The sequence below is a fragment of the Cebus imitator genome, unplaced genomic scaffold (genome assembly GCF_001604975.1).
Source record: "Cebus imitator isolate Cc_AM_T3 unplaced genomic scaffold, Cebus_imitator-1.0 Scaffold251, whole genome shotgun sequence".
In the NCBI taxonomy this organism is placed as follows: domain Eukaryota; kingdom Metazoa; phylum Chordata; class Mammalia; order Primates; family Cebidae; genus Cebus; species Cebus imitator.
Window position 1 is genome coordinate 681,319 of NW_016107566.1, and position 26,031 is coordinate 707,349.

The window sequence follows — 26,031 nt, forward strand, 5'->3', positions numbered from 1 at the left end:
GTATTTTTAGTAGAGACGGGGTTTCACCATGTTGACCAGGATGGTCTCGATCTCTTGACCTCGTGATCCACTCGCCTCGGCCTCCCAAAGTGTTGGGAGCCACCACGCCCGGCTACTTACAGTATTTAAAGGCAATTTGTAGTTTAAATTTCTCAGCCTTCAAAAATGAAGTATTGGCTGGGTGTGGTGGCTAATGCCTGTAATCCCAGAATTTTGGGAGGCCAAGGCAGGAGAATCGCTTGAGGCCAGAAGTTAGAGACCAGCCTGGGCAACATAGTGAAACCCTGCCTCGATTTTAAAAAAAAATTAAAAAATCAAAAATAGGCTAGGCATGGTGGCTCAAGCCTACAATCCCAGCACTTTGGGAGGCCTAGGCTGGCAGATCATGAGGTCAGGAGTTCAAGGCTATCCTGGCCAACACAGTGAAACCCCATCTCTACTAAAAATACAACATTAGCTGGGTGTGGTGGTGGGTGCCTGTAGTCCCAGCCACTTGGGAGGCTGAGGTAGGAGAATCACTTGAACCTGGGAGGTAGAGGTTGCAGTGAGCTGAGATCGTGCCACTGCCCTCCAGCCTGGGTGACAGAGAAAGACTCTGTTTAAAAAAATAATAATAAAATAAAAAATAAAGTATTATTTTTCAGTTCAAAAGTTATCTGGGGCCAGGCATAGAGGCTCATGCCTGTAACCACAGCACTTTGGGAGTCTGAGGTGGGAGGATGTTTGTGTCACTGGACTCTAGCCTGGGCAACAGGGTGAGACCCTATCTCAAAAAAAAAAAAAAAAAAAAGTTATTTAGAAAATTGCCAATAAGGTATTTGATACAAATTTGCATTTATAGTAACAATAACAATTCTGCTGATTTTATTTTACACTTGCCACCTTTTGAAGGAAACATGGTCAGGAAGCTACAGAAAGAAACAAACTCTGCCCACATTATAGTTAAACAGATTTGGTTGGTACACACCCATTTTCTGGGCTGCATTGAGTTCTTCTGGGAGGTTTGGTTTGGTTGGAAAAGTGAGAGCTGGTCACACTGTCCACTGCTCAAGATCCCTGTAGTGGCAGCAGCTGCCACCTCCAACCACAAATGCCAGTGGCTGGGCAGACTTTGGGCACACTGGGCTTCAGGAGCCTTTCCAGCCTTACTGAAATGCTGGTTGGCACATTTAGGGGATACAGATGGACAATCACCATATTAATAGATGAAGAATAAATAATCTTCTAGATTTTCAGCTTTAGATCCAATCCATCAAGATATGAACTCTATTTGAAAGTTGTGCCATGCTTCATTCAAGTACTTTTTGACCCCCTACTATGTACAATTTGAAAAATAAGAGTCAAAATAGGCCAGGCGTGGTGGCTCACGCCTATAATCCCTACACTTTGGGAGGGCAAGGTGAGCGGATCATGAGGTCAGGAGATTGAGATCATCCTGGCCAACATGGTAAAACCCCGTCTCTACTAAAAATACCAAAATTAGCTGGGCGTGGTGGCCTGCTCTTGTAATCCCAGCTACTTGTGAGTCTGTGGCAGGAGAACCTCTTGAACCTGGGAGGTGGAGGTTGCAGTGAGCTAAGATCGCACCACTGCACTCCAGCCTGGTGACAGAGCGAGACTCCATCTAAAAAAAAAAGAGTCAAAATAAGCATGACATTCAGGGGCAGCATGCCCCACTGCTTGAGTGAAATGGGACGCATCAAATTGTGGGAGAAAAACTTAGGATGCTGCCAGATTGTCACACTGAATGCTGCCTTCTTCCTGGAGGCACACCTGGGAATCTGCAGAAGGTTTTGAAAAGGCAATTAATGTGATGAAATCACACTTTAAAAACAGTGACCCGACAGCAGTTTTGGGAGGGATTTAGGAAGAAGAGAGAAGCTGAAATAATACTGAGGTAGTGGATGCGGGCATCCAGTTTAACCTCTCTCAGCTAGGAAATCAGAATGCTTATAGGATTATGGTGAGAATCAAGGGTGGTGCCTGATATGTGGCCAACAGCAGATAAATACTGGTTCCCTCTTCCACTACTTGGGGTTACTGCGGTGATGGTGCATGTAGGGTACAGATGTAAGACAGATTACTTGGGAAAGAGCAGCAAACTTAGCAAATAGTTGAATTTTAAGGAATTTAAGACAGACGAAGCAAAGGAAAAGCTATGATTTCAAACAGAAAAACCAGGTCTTAGATAAAGAGGAGGAGGTCTTAGATAAAGAGGGTTCAAGAAGAGTACTAGTTTGAGGGAAAGACGAATTGACTTTTGGATATTGAATTTGAACTTGAAATTTTACAAAGACAATATGGATTCAAGAGTCCCTGAAATTGAAGAGAAACCAGGAGTGTACCTTGAAGCTCAAGTTTCCAAGTCCCTCATTTTCCCTGGGCCCTCCCAAGCATACATGTCTAGTATTATGTTTGTAATTTTTTATTGCTTTCCTTTAAGAAGCTCCCTCCCAAGTTATACAAGCTTCAGGCCCCACGGAATCTGGATGGGTTCAGTTAGAAATCAGAAGGTATTTCTATGAGATAATGGGAGATCAAGAGTTGGAAGAAACTTGTTACTGTCCTCAAAGGAAAAGAAGGGTCAGCAGAGAAGGCCAGAGAAGCACAGAGAAGGCCTGAGGGTAGGATGCTGCCAAGGAGATCAAAGGCACAAGGGGCTGAGGATGGGTCGTCAGACTTGGCTTCTCAAAAAGTAACTGTTTTTAGAGCACATGCTCAGTACAGTTGTGGGGGAGGCCCACTGTCATGCCACGGGGTTGAGGAGTGAGGAGTAGGTAGGGGGTGTGGACGCTCCATCTGACAAGGTCGACAGTAAGAGGAAAGAAGATGCCACTCCACTCCTCACTTTCGATCTTCTGTAATTTAACTTGAGCCTGAACAATCAATATTCCTTTGGGATTAATATTAGCTCCCTGAGCATGACATTGTCTTCTCTTTATTGCATTTTCTTATTCCTTAAGATTTTAAGATTTTCTTAGTTGGATCAATTTCTCTTCACGCTTGATCAATGGCCAAGAAATGGGCTATAGGCAGGCACAGTTCTGGTTTTTGTTGTTTACACTAACAGTTTTTCTTTCTCGATCCAAGGCTTGCATATGGAGGTCAGGAATTCTGTCCTAGGAGTTCAGGGACTGAGGACCAGGGTGGAGGAAGAGAAAGGCGTCAGATATTAGGCTGAAAAAGAGAAAGGCGTCAGAAAGGCGTCAGATATTAGGCTGGTCGGTTATCTAGGATCCAGTCAAAGGTAGCGATGACTTCATCTGCCGCAGAGGGCGCCTCCCTATCCCGGCAGTGCATTTTCGATCAGCCGGTTTGCCCGGGATGTGTTCTTTGACTGCTTGCTTCTCACTGCTTGGCGTCCCAAGTCACTTTGAAAAAAAAAAAAAAAAAAAAAGATGTGATTAAATCGATTTCCCTATTTCTTTCTGTGAGGAGTGTGCCTTTCCCAGACAGCGTGCGTTCATTCGATCAGACCTGGCATAAATTTTTGAGGGGTCTTTTTACAATTTAATACAACTTAAAGGTTCCTGTTACCATCTTCATTGAGAATTAAAAACAAAAACAAAACAAACAACAGTAACAAATCTACAGTTGGGAGGCCCCAGGGAGGAGCTGACCTTTGGGAACCTCTAGCCCCGCCAGGTTTCGGCTTCAGGGGCTGGGACAGTTCTCCGAGTGCTGCTAGGTCTCCAAGGAGAAGCAAGTGTGGGGCAGAGGGTGGTCCAGCGCGTGCGTCGGGGGGCGTGTGCGGGGGTGTGCGTGTGTGTGTGCATGCGTGTATATAAGAGTGTGTGCGCGCCCGTGTGCACAAGAGAGGGTGCTAGGGAGGCTGCCGCAGAAGCTCCTTTGTGGAAGGCACTTGCCGCTTCAGAAGCCAGCTTGGCTCCTCCTCTCGCCGGTTCCCCGAGGACACCTGGCTTTTCTGAGCAGCCCAGTTATCTCCCGCCGCCCCTACTTCTCTCGGTGGGCCCCGGCCCTGCCCAGCGCCAGCCTTTGGGGCGGGGAGTAGTGTGCCCTGCGGCGCCTCCAGGCCCCCGGGGCCCCGCGCAGGTGAAGGTGAGCGCGTGCCGGCGACGGCGGCGAGTGGAGAGAGGAAGGGGGAGCCGGGATTGGCCGGCGGAGCAGGAAAGGGCGCGCTGCCCTTCGCTGCCGGCTGGTAGCTGCGGGACCGCAGCATTGTTACCTGAGGCCGCCGCTGCGCCCCGCCCCGCCCTGCCCCCTCGCACAGGCGGGGCCTGCGGTGACCCGGGAGGAGGCAGAGGCGCCGACAACGCGGCAGGAGGCTGCGGCGGTCTGCGCAGCGGCTGCAGGGGACGCTGGCTGTGGGTGAGTGCGGGTCGGGCGGCCGAGGCGGGGGCGACCGCAGCGCGGGGCACGGGGAGGTGGAACCCCGCCGCTCGGGAGGGTCGGGGTCGGGCTGTCGGCCCGGACTCGGGGCTGCGGCGCCGAGAAGCGCGGCCGATGGGCGCCGGGTCTCGGCTCCCTCCGAGCCTCACCGGGAAAGCTGGAGAGGAGGTTACAGCTCCCTCCACATCCACCGGGATGACTTTGGCGGCTGCCCTTACCCGGCCGTGGGGAGCGACGACCGGTCCCTGGAGGCGAAGACGCGCCGGTGTGGACGCGCCTCTGGAGAACGAGCTGTATCACCGGGCTGCCTCGGGTCGCATCTGGGCCGTTGACTGAGCCATGGCTAAGACTTTCAGATCAACCGGCCCCTAGTTTATCCCGGCCCGTGGGAGACAGCGGCGTCCCGCACAGAAAGCGCAGCCGCGGCGCCGCGCTCTGCTCCCTCACCAGCCGGGAGCCACGCCTGGCCCCTGGGACAGCGGTACGGCGGTGGCGGGGACCCAGTGCGGCGGTGCGGGCCGAGGACTGGGCGCTTCTCGTCTTTGCTCCGGCCGCGTGAAGTTCGGGTTAGAAGTTGCGCCCCGCCCCTGCAGGAGTGTGGGGAAGGGAGGAGGCGGGTGGGCTGGCGGGTTAGCCTCCAGACTCGGGGTGACCCCAGCTCTTGGAGAGCGGATTCTCGGTTTAGTCCTCTGACCGGTTTCAAGCGCCAGGAATCTCCCGTTTTTCTCACCGGCTCGTCCCTGCTCCCTTTTGACAGAGTCGTAGTGCGGCCGTGAGGCTTTCCCCCTCGCGCCTGCGACCCGGACTGGGGATGTGGGAAGATGTCGAGGCGGAGACTCGGGGTGGGGTGGGAGCGGGCGGCCGCCGCAGACCAGGTGTCTGCGAGCCGGAAGACTCCTCTTTCGCTTCAATCACAGAGACACCTCCCCTAGTTAGCCGTCTCCCACCCCACTTCTGGGCGCTGCCAGCGGAGCCCCGCAGAGGAGCGGGCGCCGCGGGGGGCGTGGCGCGGGGGCGTGGGCTTTCTAGCCGGGGCCCCTCGGGGCGAGGGGGCGGGGCCGAGACCCCAACCCGAAGGGAGGGGCCGGGAATAGGCGACCTGGCGGGGCAGCCGACTCAGTGGCTCCAGACGCCGCACTAGAGGGCGGTTGGCGCTCGGAAAGGCCGAGGGTCCTGCGCCGCCCGAGCTGGGCACCCGCCCTGCAGGCCGCGGCCTCTCTCCCCGCCGCAGAGCCGGCGCGGCGCGTGGGGGCGTCGATCTCCGCGCACACTGGTGCCCCACCCTCGCCGCCGCGACGCGCTCCTGCCAGACGCTGATAAGGACTAGACTGGGGCTCCGCGCGGCCCGCGGGGCCGCCCACTCGCGTGCAGCTTGCTGCCGGGGAGGGGAGAGCGCGGCTCTCCGGGGATCCGCGGCAGAGCCAGTGGCTAGTTGGTGAGTGGCTTGTGCGGGGTGCGGGGTGCGGAGTTGGGGACGGAAGGAGGCTGCCAACCGCTGGCCAATGCGGAGATCTAGTAAGGCACTATTTATGTATCCAAATTGGAAAGGACAGTGCCCTCGGGCTCCTCAGGCCGAATTTTCCAGATTTAGTGGTCGTTTTTCAAACTTCTGTGTGCACAGAAACTACCTCCGGGGTTCGGCCGTCTGTGACCCCCTTCTACTGACTCAGTGTCTTCCTGGAATGAGCAGCCAGCGCTTCCTTCCCACTCTCTAGAGCATCCTTCGGCACGCCTGTGCTTTTTTGTTTTTTTTCCTAGGTTTTGAGACAGTGAGAGAAACTGAAAATGTACGTTCAAATATAGGCATTCTTCCTCAGCTCTCGGGTGCTGCTCTCTGGCGTCTGTGAATGTTTACATTGTTCTCCAGTTTGAAGGCACTGACTGGGAACGCGTTGTCCTGGGTTCTACTGCCTGGAGCACAGGCAAACGGAACACAGATGGAACTCACAAAAGAGTTGGACGGTCCGGCTCTGGCCCGACTGTGTAGTTGTACCGACTGACATTCTGTTTAATAGTCAAGAAAGGTTTTGAAAGATAAGTGATGGTGGAGGAGACTCTTCCCGAATGAGTCTGGAGTGAGAGCAAAAATTCCATAGTTTAGAATTGCCCGTACTTTCCCCATCCTTTTCTTCTCCCCCAAACACAGTGAAATAGGGCTGTGTGTTTCTCTACTCTGCTCTCCAAACTCGCTCTGTCCTGGTTTGTCATCAGAAGCATTGGGCCAGCCCTTCCTGCCCCCACCTCATCTGTGACACTTGCCAGGAGTCAAGGGGAAAGGTTTTCTGGCAGGTTTTCCTTGATGGTCCCTTTGATTATTGTTGACCAAAGGAGTGAGTGACCAGCTGAGCACCAAGGCCCGACTTGTCCTCTTTCAGGAAAGCCCTGAGCTCCAAACTGACGTCAAGGAACATGCTCTCCTCTTAAATACACTGTGAGATGAAGCCTTCATACACTTTTTCTAGACTCTCGCCCACTCCCTTCAAGAACCTAGAACTTCTTGGGATGTTTCTGACACCAAGGAAAAAGTACAGCGGGCTCTTTAGGCAAAAGAGGTTAGGAGGGGGCGGGAGGCGGCTTTGAAGACCCTTCATGAACATTCTAAGATTTTTTGCCTGCCAGTTAACTAAAAGTACGTTATCACAGCACCGCTTTATTGAAATTTCACGTAGTTAAAAGATGCTCAACTGAGCTGCAGCCTCCTTGGGAGAGTCCATCACTCAAACACAACTCAGATGGGTCATGAGTAGCATTCAGGGAGCTTGAAGAGACATTCCTATCTTCAGAGCCCAGCCATGACAGCTCTGCATTTTACTCAGAGCTGGGCACTTGTCAGCCTTAGCAGCTATTCTTATCCTGCTGCTGAAGTCTCCAACCTGTAGCTGAGATCTTACACACAGGCCTGTCTCTGTCTGCCCCAGGAGATTGATGAGACTACTTAGCATTTTCCAGACCGTGTGGGGGCTGATCCTGTTGTCCCCACTGGCAGTGTCAGCTGTGAGAAACAGCCAGCCAGTGTGGTCTGTTAGGGCTTCAGCATCACCTACATTCTCCTAGTGTACCTGGAGAGTGTGTGTTTGCATCTCTGCTGTGGGCAGTAGTGCAGCAAATCCAGCGTTCTTTTGTGTATTCTCTATTTTAATTTCCACATGGCTGTGGAAAGGGTTAGAATTCTGTCTGCACTCTGCTTTTCCTGCCACCTCTTTCACACTGGATGTCCTGGCCGAGGGGGGAAACCCTATTGAGGTAAGGGTAGTAAAAGCATTAGCGTCTTAGCTAATCATTGCTGACAAACTTATTCATTAGAAGTTGTTTGGGGCCTAGGATCCTTGTCTGTTACCCTGGGAAAAAATTAATCAGACAACATACCAGGGACAGCGTTGTACATTTTCTTTTGTTCCTTTAACTTTTAAAAATAACATTCTTTTACATGGGACATTGGTTGGAATCATCCCAATGCATAGCTGTCACTTTTTATTTTGACAGCCTTCTATCTGGCACTTCTTCTGTGCAAAGCACAGTACTAAAAAATGCACCTTTTTATAACTCAGTCAAGACAGTTGCAGGTGGGCAAAAAATAAAAAAGTAAAAATGCACCTTTCTGGCTTTGTTGTTAGGAGACAGTGATGTTGCACAACCTTGGAGTATTTAGTCTTCCTTAGTCTTTGTCAGTATCTCTATATTTGCTTTGTGAGGTTTAGTGGCACATCTGTATATATACAGCACTGAATGAGTTATTGCTATCTAGATTGGAGACTTTCTGAGCTTATCACCATTCTTAAGAGGGATAATCTTTAAACAAGTCAGCATCTCTGGAACTGGAGGTGAATTGGAGGATTAACAGCTCTTCTATACATGAGATATTTTATGTACATAAGTATTTTTAAATATGTAAGGATAAACTGCCAAAATTACCTGCACAGTCTTGAAAAAGAAGAGTTCAAATATAACTATAAACTGTAATTGACAATGAGTCATTTGCTTTAAGGGTGCCAACTATGAAAACAGCCTAGTTATGCCCCTAATGATAATTATGAAAACTCCTTCTGGAAGCGAGTTGCATCTCAAGTGAGCTGTATGTTACCTTGGAAGAATATTTTCTATTTTACTTATTTAAAAATTATTCAGTGGTGTTGGCTGCATGACACTTTGAATGTACTTAATGTCATGAAATTGCACACTTCAAATAGTTAAAGTGATTTTTAAAGTATCCAATTAATAGCTGGAATTGCCATTTTCTACCCATATAGAGGCAATTTTCAGAACTCCGATATTCAAATGTTTCATTAAAATATTTGCTTTTGTAATATGGAGACAATTTAATAAATAATCATGGAGCATTGAGAAAGGACATATTTTGTAAACTTTGCTAGCAAAGAATGGAAATATTATGAATTTTTTCATAGCAGCCAGGGGTAACTTGGCATTTTATCTATGAACCCAATACATCTTTTAAAGCAAATGTAATACCTGTGAAAATAAAGGGAAATCATATGCACATATGATAACAATTTGTTATTGTTATAAATAATAGCCAACTATGTACCAGGCACCTTGGTAAGGACCATACACGTTAGCTCTTAATTTTTATACAAACCAATGGAACAAATATTTCCTCATATTGTAGATGAAGATGCTGAAATGTAGGTGAAGTGACTGACCACAGCTCACGCTGCACATCTTGAAAACAGCAGAACTTTCTGAGAAAAAGGAGTCTGTTCCTAGAATCTCCACTCTTATTCCCAAGGCAGTCCTGTCTTTTGGATACGGTTCTGTGTGAATCATTTTATAATATTTGAATTTGTGATACCAGATTGTTTATTTCCGTGTAATCTAAAATTATCTGAACAACTTGTGTTTTTAAGTATGGGCTTTGACAGTGGTGCTGTAAAAAGATAATTACACTCCGAAGTTCAGTGTAAAAAGCCATTGTGTATGGCCCTCTGTGATCTGGAGGAAATAGTCCCCTTTCCACACTCCCACCTAGTTGGGGTGCTCACTCGATAGCCTGCGTGGGGCCCTTTCTATACCTCCACTTACCTGTTCTTGTATCTGAAAACTTTGTCTTGACCTCTCTTTCACATCAGATCAGTAACAGCCCAGCATCAAAAACAAACATTTAAAGTTCCATAAAAATGTAGCCCACCAAAGTAAGTTGGTGACTGTGTATAAGGGACATGTGGCAAATGTGACATGTATGACATGTGACATGGGCAGCATGTCCTTGGGTGCATCTCGTCTTTGCTAAAAGTGTCAGAAGCAGAAGAGGTAGGTGATGGTTTCCAAAGAGTGACTTAACTAGAATCCAAGATGATAGAGGTCATTTCATGTGTTAACCTAATTTTCTCCTAATGAGAAAACTGAAGTCTAATGAGGTGAGGTGACTTGTCTAAAACTGTAAGCAGTAAAGCTTGATTTAGGGCTGGAATCCCATTTTTCACATCTGCTGTTCTTTTCTCTATTTGAGGGAAAGCCACATCACCAAGTAGAGCAGAAATATGGTAGCCCTGACTCCAGGGAAAATGAGTTAGGCCATTATTTTGTCATCTCCAAAAGCCTTGCCTTATCCGTCCAAGGTGCAAGATGCCTTTTTTGACCCACTGATTGGTAGGAGACAAGTCCAGACTGGAAAAAGGTAGGGTCACTAATGCCTAATGCTTCAGCAATTTGGGCAGTTTCTCTAGTGGTTGGGCAACCATTGTCCTAAGAGAACGAAATAGTTAGTAAACAAGTAGTTTATTCATAAAGTGAGCAATGCTTGCTGAGCCTATAGCAGGCTCTCAGTATATATGTGCTATGTTGATTAATGCGAGGTTTCCAATTGGATTTGTTGCTATTTCTTTGGCAGAATTTCCAGGTAGTAAAATTTGATTTACATTTAGAAAAGAATTGGTTCCTTGTAATGCACCTTGGGATGCATTGTCCCTCATTGATTTTCATATCCAACTAAAGTGAGAGGATTGATACTAGCGTCTGAAGGGAAATGCTAATGTGAAACTGTTTGCCTGTAACTGATTTTATATTTGTTTTATCTTGATAGGTTTGGAAGAGGACACTGGCCCTTTCTTCTGGTGGCAGATAGCTACATGAGTTTGATATTTGTGTCTTCTTCTCCAAGGCCAAGAAATTATCTCCACTGGAGGCAACAGTACTATGCATGTTATGAATTGTGTCTCCTTGGTCAGTGATAAAGAAAATGGGAATATTGCCACAGCACCTGGATTCATGATTGGGCAGACACCGCCTCCAGCACCTCCTCCACCTCCTCCTCCACCCGCTCCATCTCCAACATGTTCATATTCAAGGGAAGAGTGTCCTTCCTCCCCTCCTCCACCCCCGCCACCTCCACTTCCTGGGGAACCTCCCATCCCACCTCCCCCACCAGGTCTACCGCCAACTTCTCATGTGAATGGCTACAGCCACCTTGGTAAGAAAAAGCGAATGAGAAGCTTTTTTTGGAAAACTATTCCGGAGGAGCAAGTTCGGGGCAAAACCAACATCTGGACCTTGGCAGCCAGGCAGGAGCATCACTACCAAATTGATACAAAGACCATCGAGGAGCTCTTTGGGCAGCAGGAAGACACCACCAAGCCTTCCCTTCCTAGGAGAGGAAGAACTTTAAATTCCTCCTTCAGAGAAGCTCGAGAAGAGGTAAGACTGCAAGGTGGAAGGCAAATCCTCCACACACTGCATTGTTTTGTGTTTTGGGATGTGCGTACATTTCAAACAATTGCTAGACATCCTTAAGAAATGAGATAATACAAGCGAATGTGCCTTGGAAATGATAGGCAGGGTCTTTACGATGAGCTTGGGCTGAGTATTGAGAAAGTGTAAGAAGTGTGCGTGCTGTATCCTCCCAGACGCCCTGGCGGATTATGACCTCATGCAGAGAACATGCTATTTGGGATCAATGCCCCTATCTCTAGCACATCTGCTGAAGGTTCCCTGTTGGAGAATTTTGCTCAAGTCCAGGATCGTTAGTCTCTGTTGAAACAAAAACTGAGTTTCTAAAATTGGTTATTTTAAGTGAACTGGAGCTGACTGGGGCAGACTACCTTTTGTTAAATAACATCATCGGCTGACATCCTTCCTTAGGATTTTACCCTTATTTTCCCCTCTAGTTTTTATTTAACAGGTATTTCGAGATGGCCTTCATTCCTCAGATCTCTGAACTAGATTATAGCCATTGGGGAACAGAGGCTTCCAGAGAGCCAAAGCATAAAGCTGTTTTCAGAGAGACTGTATAGGAAGGATGTTTCCAGTTAATACTAGATGTGTTACTTTGAGAAAAATAAACCTATGAAGTTATAGGAAGTTAACTAAAAGCACGACCCCAGAGCTGTAGATCACCATGTATTACAGAAACTGCATCGAAAATTAGATATATAAATATTGTCAGTTTAGAAACCTGCAAGTAAATTGAGAAACCTCTACCTGCTGGAAAAAATAAATATAAATAAAATTAAAAGGAAAGAATGCTGCCCCCCCCACACACACACACAAAGCACAACAAAAAAACAGAGACAACAGAAATTCATCACTTAGAAATCTGTCGCAAAGGAGCAGAGAAAACAGGTCAGAGATGGCATTGATTAGATAAGAGAGCGGGCAGGGCCCTGGGATAGAGGAGCAGCTCCATGCGTTGTTGAATTCTTGAGCCAACAATATTGACCTCTTTTCTTGTTCTGGCTCAGGAACATGTTAACTCCTTCTCTCCACTGATTCACTGGGGTGCCCTTAAAGCTGATTGTATGATCTCCTGTGGAAATAGCCAGGAGTCTATTTGTTATGAAATGAATGCAGAAAACACTGGGGTTAGAATTCTTGAAGTGTAAACAGTGACATAAATTTGAGAAGGAAATCTTCATGAGAGCCCTGAGTGCTGTCAGTGCTGAGCACAGGCTCGCCTGTCTCTTACTATTATGCAAAGTCCTTTTATTTGCTGGAGTAGCCTTTCAATATTGGAAGGAGCAAGCAGTCATTTCCTTAGTACCCTGGCCTTTGCCCCAGCTCCCAACAGAGGTTCTTTATTGTACGGTAGGTCATTTCTCACTATTGTCCCCCAGCTCTCTTTACTGAAATTCAAGAATACTAAAGTAATTATTGGGTGGGCACAAGTGGAAATGAGGCCTGTGTCTCAGCAAAGCGCCTGTAACAGAAGAGGGCTAGCTCACCATGTCCCTGGGGAGGCGGCTGTCAGGCTAGAGTAGGTGGCATCGTTTGTGAATTGGGAAAATTTCAAGAGGCTACAGGGAACATGCTACTTTGTATTTGCAAATTAAAGAGAGGTTAAGAGCCAACTCAAAGAGAGAGGGGAAAGTGGCAGGGGTGTGGCATCTTTTCTCAACTCTTATGGAAGCAGTGATGTCCATTTCTAGACCAGCTTCGAAATTGAGGGAAAAAAATAATCTCTTCTTGCCTCCCTCCACCCCTGTAGCCTAAGCAGATTTTTTTGTTTTGTTTTGTTTTTTGTTTTGAAGACGGGGTTTCACCATGTTGGTCAGGCTGGTCTTGAACTCCTGACCTCAGGTGATCCGCCCGCCTTGGCCTCCAAAGTGCATGGATTACAGGCATGAGCCACCACGCCCAGCCAACCTAAGCAGATTTTTACGCTTTTGTCTTTAACTTATTTTTTTTTTAAGAATTATTTTTTAAATGGTTTTAAAATTATTTTTAATTATGGTAAAATAATATATAACATAAAATTTAGCATCTTAACCATTTTTTTAAATTATTTATTTTTTTGAGACATAGTCTCGTTCTGTCAACCAGGCTGGAGTACAGTGGCGCACTCTTAGCTCAATGCAACTTTTTCTTTCTGGGATCAAGTGATGCTCCTGCCTCAGCCTCCTGAGTAGCTGGGATTACAGGTGTGCGCTACCACACCTGGCTAATTTTTGTGTTTTTAGTAGATATGGAGTTTCATCATTTGGGCCTCGCTGGTGTCAAACTCCTAACCTCAATCGATCCTCCCACCTTGGCCTCCCAAAGTGCTGGGATCACAGGCATGAACCACTGCGCCCGGCAGTTTGTTGACATTAAGTACGTCCACGTTGTTATGCAGCCATCACCACCTTCCCTCTCTAGAACATTTTTCATCCTGCAGAACTGACACTCTGTACCTGTTAAATCAGAACTGTTTCCCTCTTTCCCTAGCCCCTGGCAGCCACCGTTCTACTTCCTGTTTCTATAAGCTGGACTTCTTTAGGTACCTTCTGTAGGTGGAATCATACAGCATTGGTCTTTTCTGTGACTGGTTTATTTCATTTAGCATAATGTCCTCGAGGTTCATCCATGTTGTAGCATGTGCCAGAATTTTAAAGCTGTATAATATTCCACTGTGTATACAGACCACATTTGTTTATCCACTCATCTGTCAATGGACAGTGGGTTGCTTCCACTTTTTGGCTCTTGTGAATAATGCCACTGTGTACATGGGTGTACAAAAATCTTTGCTTTTGGCTGGGTGCAGTGGCTCACACCTGTAATCCCAGCACTTTGGGAGGCCAAGGTGGGTGGATCACGAGGTCAGAAGATCGGGACCATGCTGGCCAACATGGTGAAACCCCATATCTACTAAAAATACAAAAATTAGCTGGGTGTGGTGGCGCATGCCTGTAATCCCAGCTACTCGGGAGGCCGAGGCAGGAGAATCACTTGAACCCGGGAGGAGGTTGCAATGAGCCAAGATCATGCTATTGCACTCCAGCCTGAGCAACAAGAGCGAAACTTTGTCTCATAAAAAAAACAAAAACAAAAATCTTTGCTTGAACACTTGTAGATATTAGTCTGAGAGACAGCATACTAGAAAGAAAAATTAAATCACCGTGTGTATCATAAGATAATCTAACTCTGCAACTCTTCAGTATTCAGGTATGATAAGTAGTTGAGATTGATCCATTTAAGTACATGAGATAATGCTGTCACATAACAGAGATTATCCAGAATTATTTTCAATTTTTCATGTTATCTGTAGCATGGCTAGAAGTATTATATATACTTTTTTGTGGTAAAAGAATATGGTACATGCTATGTCCTTCTTCTTTCAGTTTGCTTCTGTAGAAGTTAGAACTCATCAGGGTTATTGTCTAACAAAGATCAGTAATAAATCTTCCAGCTCACTTTGCAGTAAGTAGGGAGTCCAGGGTCAAAAGTAATAGTCCTCACTGTCTGTCCGTGTGGACAGTAGAATTCCCTCAACAGCTTATTCAGCAGAGGGACTGCTCCTAAGCCCGGAGCCACAGCATCACCACACTACAACAAAGGCTGCAGTTCTGGAGGTTCCAACTTGCCCAGGCAGATTATGACCCTTGAAATACTTAACCTCCTGCAGAAATAGCCCGACATTATGTGATTGACGTATACTTTAAAGCCTTACACATCATTACTAATAAGTTCCACTGTACTTGCAAGGAAGAATTTGCTGGAAGATAGGGAAGATTGGAGGATGGCTGAACTTAGAAGGAATAATGCTTAAATAGTAAATTAGAGGCTGGGCGTGGTGGCTCAAGCCTGTAATCTCAGCACTTTGGGAGGCCGAGGTGGGTGGATCACCTAAGGTTAGGAGTTCAAGACCAGCCTGGCCAACATGGTGAAACCCTGTCTTTAAAAAAAAAAGCAAAAAAGAAAAAAAAAATAGTAAGTTAGAGCATTTAGTATGGGACTGGGTACGGTGGCTCACGCCTGTAATCCCAGCACTGTGGGAGGCCAGGGCAGGCAGATCCCTTGAGGTCAGGAGTTCAAGACCAGCCTGGTCAACATGGTAAAACCCTATCTCTACTAAAAATAGAAATATTAGCTGGGCATGATGTTACACGACTGTAATCCCAGCCACTCAGGCAGATGAGGCATGAGAATCACTTAAACCCAGGCAGCGGAGGTTGTAGTAAGCCAAGATTGCACCATTGCATTCCAGCCTGGGTGACAGAGCGAGACTTTGTCTCAAAAAAAAAATTAGTATGGGAATTTGTGAAATATTACTATCCTTGTATCTTTGTTAATTAAAAATTAACTCAAAGAGACTGCAGATATGATGGTATAATAATAATTAAGCTATTAAGCTGTAATAAAGCAATTAGAAATAAAGGTATATTACTGGGGATGAGAACAGAGAGATTCAGCTCAAACTCATCTTCTTCTCAGAGCTGTACGATTCCATCCCCTGAGAAGCTCTGTAGTTTCCTGTGCCTCTATTACTGACATTCCTCAGGTCTCCTGGCGGTCTTCCACCAGTGTTAGTTAAAGGTGTGCGTGTCTCCCTCTACAGTTTGACCAGCTCTTATGGGGAGAGCTATATCTTAGCCATTTGGTATCCTCCAAAGGAAACAAAAGGTTACCGAACTGGACAGAACTGAGCCAAGAATGCAAAGGGATCAGCATATGAGCCATCAGCAAATAATGAGGCTCACAAAGAAAACACAAATATTCAAACACCTGAGGTCATTCACTGTGATGTCTGTAGTGATATAACATTGACCATCTAGGAAATCACCAAAATGGCTAATTAGAAAAAGAAGACCACAGAGGAGAGGAGGAGACGGGGGGCCAGGGCGGTGGGCGTGGGGGCGGCGGAGAGAGAGAGAGAAAGGATGGAAGGAATTTTTCTAAATTTATGACAAGTAGTATTAAATACTTTATTCTCCCACACTGTAATTCAGCTGTCACTCTCACCTTTTATTATGATCCTGGTATGTTCTAGAATTTTGGGATATGGTCACGATCCAGAACCATAGAACTAGATAGAGTATTTGAAATACATTTAGATAAAAATATGCTTCAACTGGGTTTTCATTTTTTTCCGCAAAAGCTGGGAAGAAGAACAATTTCCAATTGATAGCCAACCAAACATGAAAAACATCAAAACCCAAAAGCTAGGTCCATATTGGAGGACAGAGGAAGATCTTTACATTTTTGTTTTCCAGGCCTTGAAGTGGCATGGAAGTAGCCACTATGTAGTGTTACTTAAGTAGGTAAAGAAGCCCCCCTTTGACATAAAAAACAAAACTGGCTTAAAGGTTTCTTCCTTCACCTTGAAGACTTTATGCTAAATAAGCCAGTCACAAAGGAAAAATACTGCATGATTCCACTCATAGGTGGTACCTAAAGTAGCCAGATTTATAGAGACAGAGAGTAGAATGGTGGTTGCCAGGGAATGAGAGGGGGATGGGGAGTTAGTTGTTTGTTGTGGTTGTTGTTGTTTTGAGATGGAGTCTCCCTCTGTCACCCAGGCTGGAGTGCAGTGGCATGATCTCAGCTGACTGCAACCTCCGCCTCCTGGTTTCAAGTGATTCTTGTATCTCAGCCTCCCGAGTAGCTGGGACCATAGGCACTATGCCACCATGCCTGGCTAAGTTTTTTTTTTTGGATTTTTTAGTAGAGACAGTGTTTCATCATGTTGGCCAGGCTGGTCTTGGACTCCTGACCTCAAGTGATTCTCCCATCTCAGCCTCCCAATGTGCTGGGGTGACAGATGTGAGCCACCACACTGGGCAGAGAGTTAATTGTTTAATGGGTACAAAGTTTCAGTTTTGCAAGATGAAGTGCTGTGGGGATGGAAGATGGTGGTGGTTGTGTAACAACAGTGTGTATGTCCTGAATGCCACTGAACTGTATTCTTAAAAGTTGTTATGGAGCCTGGGCAATTTAGTGAGAACCCCCCCATCTCTACAGAAAACTTAAAAATTAGCCAGACACGGCGGCTCACACCTATAGTCCCCATTACTCAGGAAGCTGATGCAGGAAGGGTCCTTTAGCCCAGGAGGTGGAGGTTGCAGTGAGCTAAGATAGTGCCACTGCACTGCAGCCTGTGCAACAGAGCAAAACCCTGTCTCAATAATGATAATGACAATAGTAATAATAATAAAATGGTTGTGGACCAGGCTTGGTGGCTCAAACCTGTAATCTCAGCCCCTCTGGAGGCCAAGACAGAAGGATAGCTTTGAGGTCAGGAATTCAACGCTAGCCTGGGCAACATAGTGAGACCTCATCTCCACAAAAAAAAAAAAAATGTCTTAAAATTTATCCAGGTGTGATAGCATGTACCCATAGTCCCAGCTACTCAGGAGGCTGATGCGGGAGGATTGCTTGAGCCCAGGAGTTTGAGGCTGCAGTGAGCTATGACCACACCACCTCACTCCAGCCTAGGTGACAGAGCAAGACCCTGTCTCTTGAAAAAAAAAAAAAAAGTTATGATGGAAATGGTTATTTGTATTTTACCACAACTGAAAAAATGTTTCTTCTTCCTTCAAAGGATATAGAAGGCAGATTTTGTAGTGGATTGATGAAGTGAATTGCAACGGCAAAAGTTATAGTGGAATAAGCTAGAAGAGCTGATTTGGAGGTTTTAGCAAGAGTGATCGTGTAGCCATTTGCATGCCTCACTGAGTGGCATAGTGATGCTGTTTCAGTGGGTATCAGAACAACCCTGGCCATCTGGCAATTGTGGGGAAACTGTGAATAGAGCCCAGGCCCCCTTCGCATCCTAGTAGGAAATCCTTAAAATGGGTTGAGTGCATTAATTACCTCATTACCTTACATTTCTGGCTGCCTTGTTTGCCATTCTTTGCTAGGAATTTTAGGGGAAGAGCTAACGAACTGTGCAGTACGCTGACTGTACCTATGGCACTGACTTCACTGGTGGTCTTGCCTCCAAGTCCTGGTGTGACCGGAGGAGTAATTACTGGTTGATTGGAGCTGGTGGGAGGGAGGGAAAGATGCAGCTCACTCATTGGCTGGGTTTGTTTATCCCTCTTCTTTGGGCAGTGTCTTGCCTCTGACTTGTCAGCTTGTGCCCAGTGAGTCCCACTGGGATCCCATGTGCAGCTTCCACTGCTCCGAATGATTCCAAAACACTACCCAACCGGACACGGCTTTGTTTCTGAATGGCCCGGCTTTGAGACAGCAGGCATTTGGGAAGTGAGATAAGCTAATTTACACATGTAGTGATAACCCTCTTTAAAGGACTTCAACAATCACTCTTATAACACTGCTTTGAAAGGCTCCAATGCGATAAAGTTGAGAAAGAGACTCCTCAGGCACCAGGCAAATCTGAGGATGCCAGGAGTGTCTGGGACTGTCCCCGAATGCTATCAGTTGTCTCCGTTTTCATGTTGTTTGGGTGAAGCGCTGGGCTCTGCTCTGTTTTTCCTGTAACGTGCTCAGTCACAGCCAGCCCAGGTTTTCCCTTAGGAATATCACTGAGTTCTCTTCGTTTCTGAAACACAGCTAACTGTAGAGATGCCTGCTTCCACACCTGGGCTGCCCCTGTGTGGGGGCACCATGGGCTACTCCTGTCACAGGGCCAGGGTGCAGGGCTGTGGAGGCTCTTTTGCCTGGTGAGAACATGATTCCCATCTGTCATCTCTCAGATACAGCTCTGGGGTCACCAGGGACTTGGCCAGGCACACATATAGCTTCCTGCACATGTGCCCCTATTCCTGGAAGAACCTCACAGTGTGAGCCCCATGCTGGTGGGGAAATGGCTACGTCTCTGTAGGAAGCTCAGTAATATGAAGACTCACAGAAACTAGAATGAAAAGGAGTCAGAGAGACCCAGGCTCACGTATCAGTTCAACACTGCTTTGGGAAAGTTTTAAAATGATGTCTATGAGGCTCAGTTTCCTTACCTGTCCAGCAAAGATCATAAGAGTAATTTTCTCCATCACTTTCCAGCAGCAATGTCTGGATTTTGGCTGAGTGAAGAGGGTCCCAGAGGGTTGATGAGTGTGGGGTTTGGTTCACCTGGGGAGTGGGAGAGCACTGCAGTCAAGGGTTAAATGTAGCAGAAGGTGATACTTCAATGAAAGAAATACAAAACAAGTCATTTCTCCATCCTAGGTGAATGCAGAGGAAGTTCCTTGGACATGCTACGTAACTATATCAATAGGCAGATTCTTATGTGTGGCATTTTAATTTATGAATTACTGTGTAATAAACCCAGGTTTTTTGTTTGTTTTTTTTTTTGAGACAGAGTGTCGCTCTGTTGCCAGGCTGGAGTGCAGTGGCGCCACCTCAGCTCACTGCAAGCTCCAACTCGCTGGTTCAAGTGATTCTCCTGCCTCAGCCTCCTGAGTAGCTGGGACTACAGGCTCGCACCACCACACCTGGCTAATTTTTGTATTTTAAGTAGAGAGGGGGTTTCATGTTGGACAGGATGGTCTCCAGCTCCTGATCTTGTGATCTGCCCACCTTGGCCTCCCAAAGTGCTGGGATTACAGGCGTGAGCCACTGTGACCGTCCCTTTAAACCCAGTTCTCTGTCTTAATAAATTGGGATTCCTTTTTTGGTATGAGCTCTTGAAGGATGTTGAGTTTGACAGGTTTTATTCTCACCCTTTCTTTCTCTCCTCCTTTCTCCTCCCTTTACACTGAACTTGAACTGCAGTCACTGGATAGGATTCCAAAAAGGAGGATGCCCTTTCAGCTTGGGAGTTTATTTTATGGCTGGCAGGTGATTGTGCTAACATGAAACAAACCCCTAGGTTAGTAAATAATGTGATTGTTAAAGATTTGTCTTCAAAAGAAGGCAACCGTACTCTTGTAAAAATTTAACCTGATAGCCAGGAAGTGACATTAACGTTGGTTAACAGTCTTGCTGCTGGTTATAAACTCCCAAGCAGACCCAAAGATGAGGAATTTAGTCTGAAACCTGATTCTCTTTTGTTCACAGTGAATCACATACATTTGGAAAGGAAGAGCATTACAACAACATTCCTATTTTAGCTAGTCTCCCTTTACCAAAAAACAAATGGGGAAAAAATGTAGCAGTTTTCAGGTTACCTTTCCTCCACGCAGCCTGGATGTTTACATCCAGAGACAGAAATGGCTTCTGTATTTAACAACCAAAAAAAAGATCTAATTTCTAGTCAGATAAAGCCCTCTGAAATTATCAATTTTGGTCAGTTAAAACCTGCTGTAGCCCAAATCTGGGTTTTGACAGAATAGCTGTACCATATGTCATTAAATAAAAAGATGCCCTATATTATAAGACACATCTTGATTCCAGAGATTAGGAAAATGCAAAAATTAAAAAAAAAATTTAAAAAAAGTATCTTAGCCTTGGTGAAATGCATACAGCACAAATGCAATGTTCTTTTTAAATTTTTGAGTAAATAAAATGTAGGACACTACCTTACACCCTCCTAAAAGGTCTATTGGACATATATAAGCTTTTTGAATGAAATGAAATTTTTCTTTTAGAAAAAAATTAATTTATTGATGTTTCTGAAAATGACTTCATGGGTTCTTTTACATCCATAAGTCAGGGTTGGGACTCAATTTGCAATATCTTCAGAGTTGTTTTTTACTTCTCAGTTCAAATCTCACGTGATTCTCATTAGGCCAAAGCATCCATTTCCAAATTGGGGCTTTTAAGTGCAAATGATATTATTCTAAGAGGAAATTGCTAAATTAAAAACATTTAAAGTGTATATATTATACAGACCTTTCTTCATGACTGCAGATTTTGCATCCTCAAATTTGACCAACCATGGATCAAAAATATTCAGAAAAAAATAGAAAATAACAATACAACAATAAAAAATAATACGCCTTTAAAAATATAGTATAGCAATCATTTATATAACACAATTTACATGAAATTAGGTATTAGAAGTAATCGAGAGATGATTTAAAGTTTGCAGGATGTTGTGCATAGATTATATGCAAAGTACTATGCAGTTTTATACAAGACTTGAACATCCTCAGATTTTGGTATCCCCAGGGGTCCTGGAACTAATCCTCTGTGGATACTAAAGGATGACTGACTTTTACAGATGCTTCTCAATTTATGATGGGGCTGCATCATAAAAACCCATTGTAAGACAAAAATACTGTAAGTTGAAAATGTAGCCAGGCATAGTGACTCATGCCTGTAATCTCAGCACTTTGAGAGGCTGAGGTGGGTGGATCACTTGAGGTCAGTAGTTTGAGACCAGCCTGGACAACATGGTGAAGCTCCGGCTCTACAACAAATTAAACAATTAGCCGGGTGGGTGGTGCACACCTGTAATCCAGCTACTCTCTGGAGGCTGAGGCAGGATAATTGCTTGAACCCAGTGGGCAGAGGTTGCAGTGAGCTCAGATGGTGCCACTGCACTCTAGCCTGGGCAACAGAGCAAGACTCTGTCTGAAAGAAAAAGAAAGAAAATGCATTTAATATCCCAAGAAGCCCATAGTAAACTTGGAAAATCATAGGATGGACCATCATTGGTTGGGACCATCTGTATATTAAAAGTTATATAATATTAAAATAGGCATGTGTTATTACATTTAAGAAAATATAGCCGGGCGCGGTGGCTCAAGCCTGTAATCCCAGCACTTTGGGAGGCCGAGGCGGGTGGATCACGAGGTCAAGAGATGGAGACCATCCTGGTCAACAAGGTGAAACCCTGTCTCTACTAAAAATACAAAACATTAGCTGGGCATGGTGGCGTGTGCCTGTAATCCCAGCTACTCAAGAGGTTGAGGCAGGAGAATTGCCTGAGCCCAGGAGGCGGAGGTTGCGGTGAGCCGAGATCACGCCATTGCACTCCAGCCTGGGTAACAAGAGTGAAACTCTGTCTCAAAAAAAAAAAAAGAAAATATAATATCACTGTAGAAAGTTTGGGGAGATGATAATCTTTTAATATTTGTAAAACTATGTTAGGAATATCTGTTAATTACCAAATTTATACATTGGGGATTATTCTTTTATAAATTAGTATTGCATTTGATAGGTTTTAATTATCTTCTTTCTCCAACTCTTTTTATTTGAATTTAGTAATCCTATGTGTTCTTATTTTTTTTTCCAGATTACTGTTTTGGATGCAAAACGAAGCATGAACATTGGGATATTTCTTAAGCAATTTAAGAGGTAAGATTTTGCACACATTTGAAACTTTAGTCCCTGCTGTCAGTATCAAAGTCTGTGGGTGTGACTGAGCTGAAATTCAAATTCTAATATGAGTGAAAGTCATTCCTCACACCTTCAAATCTTCTTAGACACATGGCTTGATGAGTCTGCAAGTGACTGTCACTTTCTGCTGTTTTCCTTCATGGAAACATAACATAGTGGCTTGAAGTAGATGGAGAATTGCACCAGGGCATGCATTCAAGCCTGTCCCATAGGGACTCTATAGAGTCACCTTTAGTGTCCCCCCTTCAGTGGAGGTTGAACTGATGAGTCAAGTAGCAGTTGGAGTTCTGTGTTCTGAAGTGTAAGGAGAAGGTTGTGCAGGAGTTTTAGTGAGACCAAAGGGGATTATTTTTTTCCCCACAAAAGAGACTCCCTGTGATTGTTGCTGCTTTCAGCCTTTTGGGGATACCCAAGGATGGTGCTCTGGGTGAAGGGACCTTGAGCAGAGTATTGAAGTTTCCCGTTTCCAGGCAGTGGGGCTGTTATGAGCACTCACACAAAACTGCCGTCCAGACTGGGAAGGAGGTGGGTGGGAAGGAGGGTGGAGGAGATTTGTTTTAATTTCCACTGGCTTGCACCTCTGTTGGCACGCTAGCAAACGTGAAATGGAATGTTATTCATTGTCTTTTTAAGGTCTCCTCGGTCCGTTGTAGAAGATATTCATCAAGGAAAAAGTGAGCATTATGGATCAGAGACCTTGCGAGAATTTCTTAAGTTTTTGCCAGAGTCAGAAGAGGTAAGAAATTCAGTGCATGAGTTGTAGATGTTAGGAGTGATCATAAAAGCTTAATATTTTTAAGTGTGTCAAAGCTCACATGAAAGGCTGGGAGCGCTGGCTCTCGCCTGTAATCCTAGCACTTTGGGAGGCAGAGGCCGATGAATCACCTGAGGCCAGGAGTTTGAGACCAGCCTGGCCAACATGACGAAACCCTGTCTCTACCAAAAATACAAAAATTAGCCGGGAGTGGTGGCATGCGCCAGTAATCCCAGCTACTCAGGAGGCTAGGGTATGACAGTTGCCTGAACCTGGGAGGTGGAGGTTGCAGTGAACCAAGATCACGCCACTGCACTCCAGCCTGGGTTGAAAGAGTGAGACTCTGTCTCAAAACAAAAACAAAAACAAAAACAAAATGCACGTGGGAAGGGCACTCTCCTACCCAGAGCCAGAGTTTTCTCACGTAAAAGTAAAGTGATCTGGTAGAAAGAGCATGGATATTATGGAGTCAGAGAATCTAGATTCAGATTTGAGCTGTTCCCTTAATTGAGAAAATGGGGCAAGGTTCTTAACTCCTGTGAGCTTTAGTTTCCTCACCGATAAAAGGAGGATAATGATGCTGAACTCATTGGATTGTCAAGATGATGAAACCCTGGTTATGCATCTAACATGGTACTTGGCACATGGGAGCTCAATAAATTATCATCATCATCAAAAAAAAAAAAAGATTCCTTTTCTGTCATCTAAAGATGCTCTAAAATTTTGGAGAGGTAGGTGAACTGTTAATAAAATCTTATCTACATAATTAACTCAAAGGTGGAAATTGTTGTGATAGTAATACATACTACGATGATATAAATTTATTTATTTTGTTTGGACTTAATGAATTAACTGCATTTTTTTTTTTCTGTAATAATTGCCAGTTTATTCCTCTGGCTAAGAGATCCAGAGGTAATGTGAGGTTTACATTTCTTTTATCATCAAGAGTTTAGGTACCCCCATTGTGCTCATAAGCTCGTTGCAAATTATCTGATTGACTCTTACTTGTAAAAAAAAAATCCTTAATTCTTTTTGTGCAAGACACAGGTTCATTAAAAAATACGTATAAGCAAAAAGAAAAACTAGAAGAAAGCCAATAAAACTTCACACCACACAGAAATAAACTTAAGGTTAAGTTTTTGATATATGTTATATGGATGTATGCATACACACACACATACACACACACACACAAAGTTTGGAATTTTATCCTACATATGTGAGCTGATATTAAATATGCTGCTTTGCCATAACCTGTTATGCTTTGCTTTACAATATGGAATGAACATATTTCCATGCAAATGTGTGAAAGTTTCTAATTTGAAAAATAGACCTGGAAAGTGGGTCAAAATCCAAAATCCAATGTGATGCTGGAACTAAGGAAACTACCTAAAACAGAGTTTCATCAGATGATTAAAAGTAAGATGGAGGTCAAAGATATTTCAAAAAATGCTAACAGAAAGAAAGCTGGGGCCAGATTTTAGTATTAGGCAAAAATGAATTCAAGGCCTAAAGCACACAGGATAAGGATGGCTGCGTGAATGTCTTTGCTTCCAATGCATCATCACAAACTTGTTTCTCACTCTTCTTACCTCTTGCCTAAGCCTTTCAAGCTCATCTACTCCTTTTATCATTTCTTCAGGGTCCAAATGCCTAACGGGTGTGTCCTCTTTAAATCCCTGGCCAGGCTGAGTTCGCCCTCCTCTGGGGTTTCCTTCTGCTTCCTGGCTCACACCTGAAGAAGGTTGAGGATTTCCTTCTGCCTCCTGTGGTACATCTTCCAAAGGGCGGTCTTCCTTGGCCTTTGGCATGTCATTTTCTTCACAAGACTTTTGCATATTGAGTATTTTTTATTTCGTTTTTGAATAAAGTAATCCTGCAGGGATTCAGGGGATTTTCCTCTCTTCCCTCACCTCGATTTGTGTCGCGCCCAAAAAACCAAATATCCTGAAAGGATCTTGGGCACTTTTCTTCTTCTCCAGCAATAGGGAGCTGCTACAGGAAACAGGCCCTGGGACTGTAAGGACTTCTGCACACGTCGACTCCTGGTCACGTGAGTGCCATGTCATCACTGAGCTCGCCTCCCCAGTCACCCCTCCCATTCTAAATGCATTGTTGAATGGTTAGGAGCTTGATAGAAAAAACAAACAAACAAAAAAACGGAAAAACAGTTGTATAAAACCTTCCAAAATTGTGATTTTGTCCTTTATTTCTAAGGAAAAAATTCCTTGAAAATTTTCAGTAAGAAATTACACAAATACATATTTATAAAATACCTAAATACTAGACTCTTACCAAGTTTTTTACATTATAAGTAAAAGTAATAGATGACTTTTTTTTTCAAGACAGACTTGCTCTGTCGCCCAGCCTGGAGTGCATGATCTCACTGCAACCTCCACCTCCTGGGTCCAAGCGATTCTGCTGCCTTAGCTTCCCAAGTAGGCTGGGATTGCAGGTGCACGTTGCCACACCCCCATAACTTTTGTTAGAGATAAGGTTTCACCATGTTGTCCAGGCTGGTCTTGAACTCCTGACCTCAAGTGATCCACCCGCCTCAGCCTCCCAAAATGCTAGGATTACAGGCGTGCACCCGGCCAACTTTTAAAAGTAAAAAGTAAGGGTGACTTTTTAGTATGTTACCCTTTTCACAGGCACTTCTGACTTCTGCCTCCTCTTTCCCACTCTTCATCCCAGACATAATTTATGTAGCTTTACTTTAGTGTCATTAATAACAAGAGAGATATAATTATATTTTTTCCTTTTACATTGACTAATGTTGAACTCACAATGCCAAATTTAGGATCTTAGTGAGTAACTAGAGATCTAATTACATCTAGGTGTACCTATTAACCTGGGAACTCACTCTCCCTCAGGTTTTCTGTCTGCACATTAAGTGTAATTAACCCAAGCCAAGATTAATTAGTAGCAGTTATTAATGTTAATAATAGTAGAGTCTTAAAATCTCAAAGGAAAGGTACGTTAAATCATAATTTACCCTGGATTGTACATACTGAACAGTCCTTAATCTTTTCTGTAAA

General features: G+C 44.8%; 2 protein-coding genes across 4 annotated transcripts in view; one reads left to right on the top strand and one right to left on the bottom strand.

The window, feature by feature from the left end:
* Positions 1-3,787: 3,787 nt before the first annotated feature.
* FHDC1 (FH2 domain containing 1) overlaps positions 3,788-26,031 on the top strand; it is a 46,555-nt gene continuing 24,311 nt past the window's right edge. Inside the window, exons 1-4 of one of the 3 annotated variants that reach the window (XM_037727960.1) lie at positions 3,788-4,059; positions 10,388-10,998; positions 22,136-22,197; positions 22,873-22,975. In XM_037727960.1, coding sequence (XP_037583888.1) covers positions 10,501-10,998; positions 22,136-22,197; positions 22,873-22,975 — 663 coding nt within the window. In that variant the 5' untranslated portion in view covers positions 3,788-4,059; positions 10,388-10,500. Of the gene's footprint in view, positions 4,060-4,243; positions 4,330-5,654; positions 5,786-10,387; positions 10,999-22,135; positions 22,198-22,872; positions 22,976-26,031 lie in introns of those variants that run through there. The other 2 variants (XM_017498770.2, XM_037727961.1) reach the window with 2 other exon arrangements.
* Positions 24,460-25,047, bottom strand: LOC108282768 (transcription elongation factor A protein-like 8). Its single transcript, XM_017498771.2, has one exon. The coding sequence runs from the start codon at positions 24,829-24,831 to the stop codon at positions 24,496-24,498; it is 336 nt and encodes a 111-aa protein (XP_017354260.1). The 5' UTR covers positions 24,832-25,047; the 3' UTR covers positions 24,460-24,495.

Bases quoted from the DNA above. Each gene is read 5' to 3' on its own strand.
- LOC108282768 (XM_017498771.2), bottom strand. From the start codon at position 24,831: ATGCAAAAGTCTTGTGAAGAAAATGACATGCCAAAGGCCAAGGAAGAC.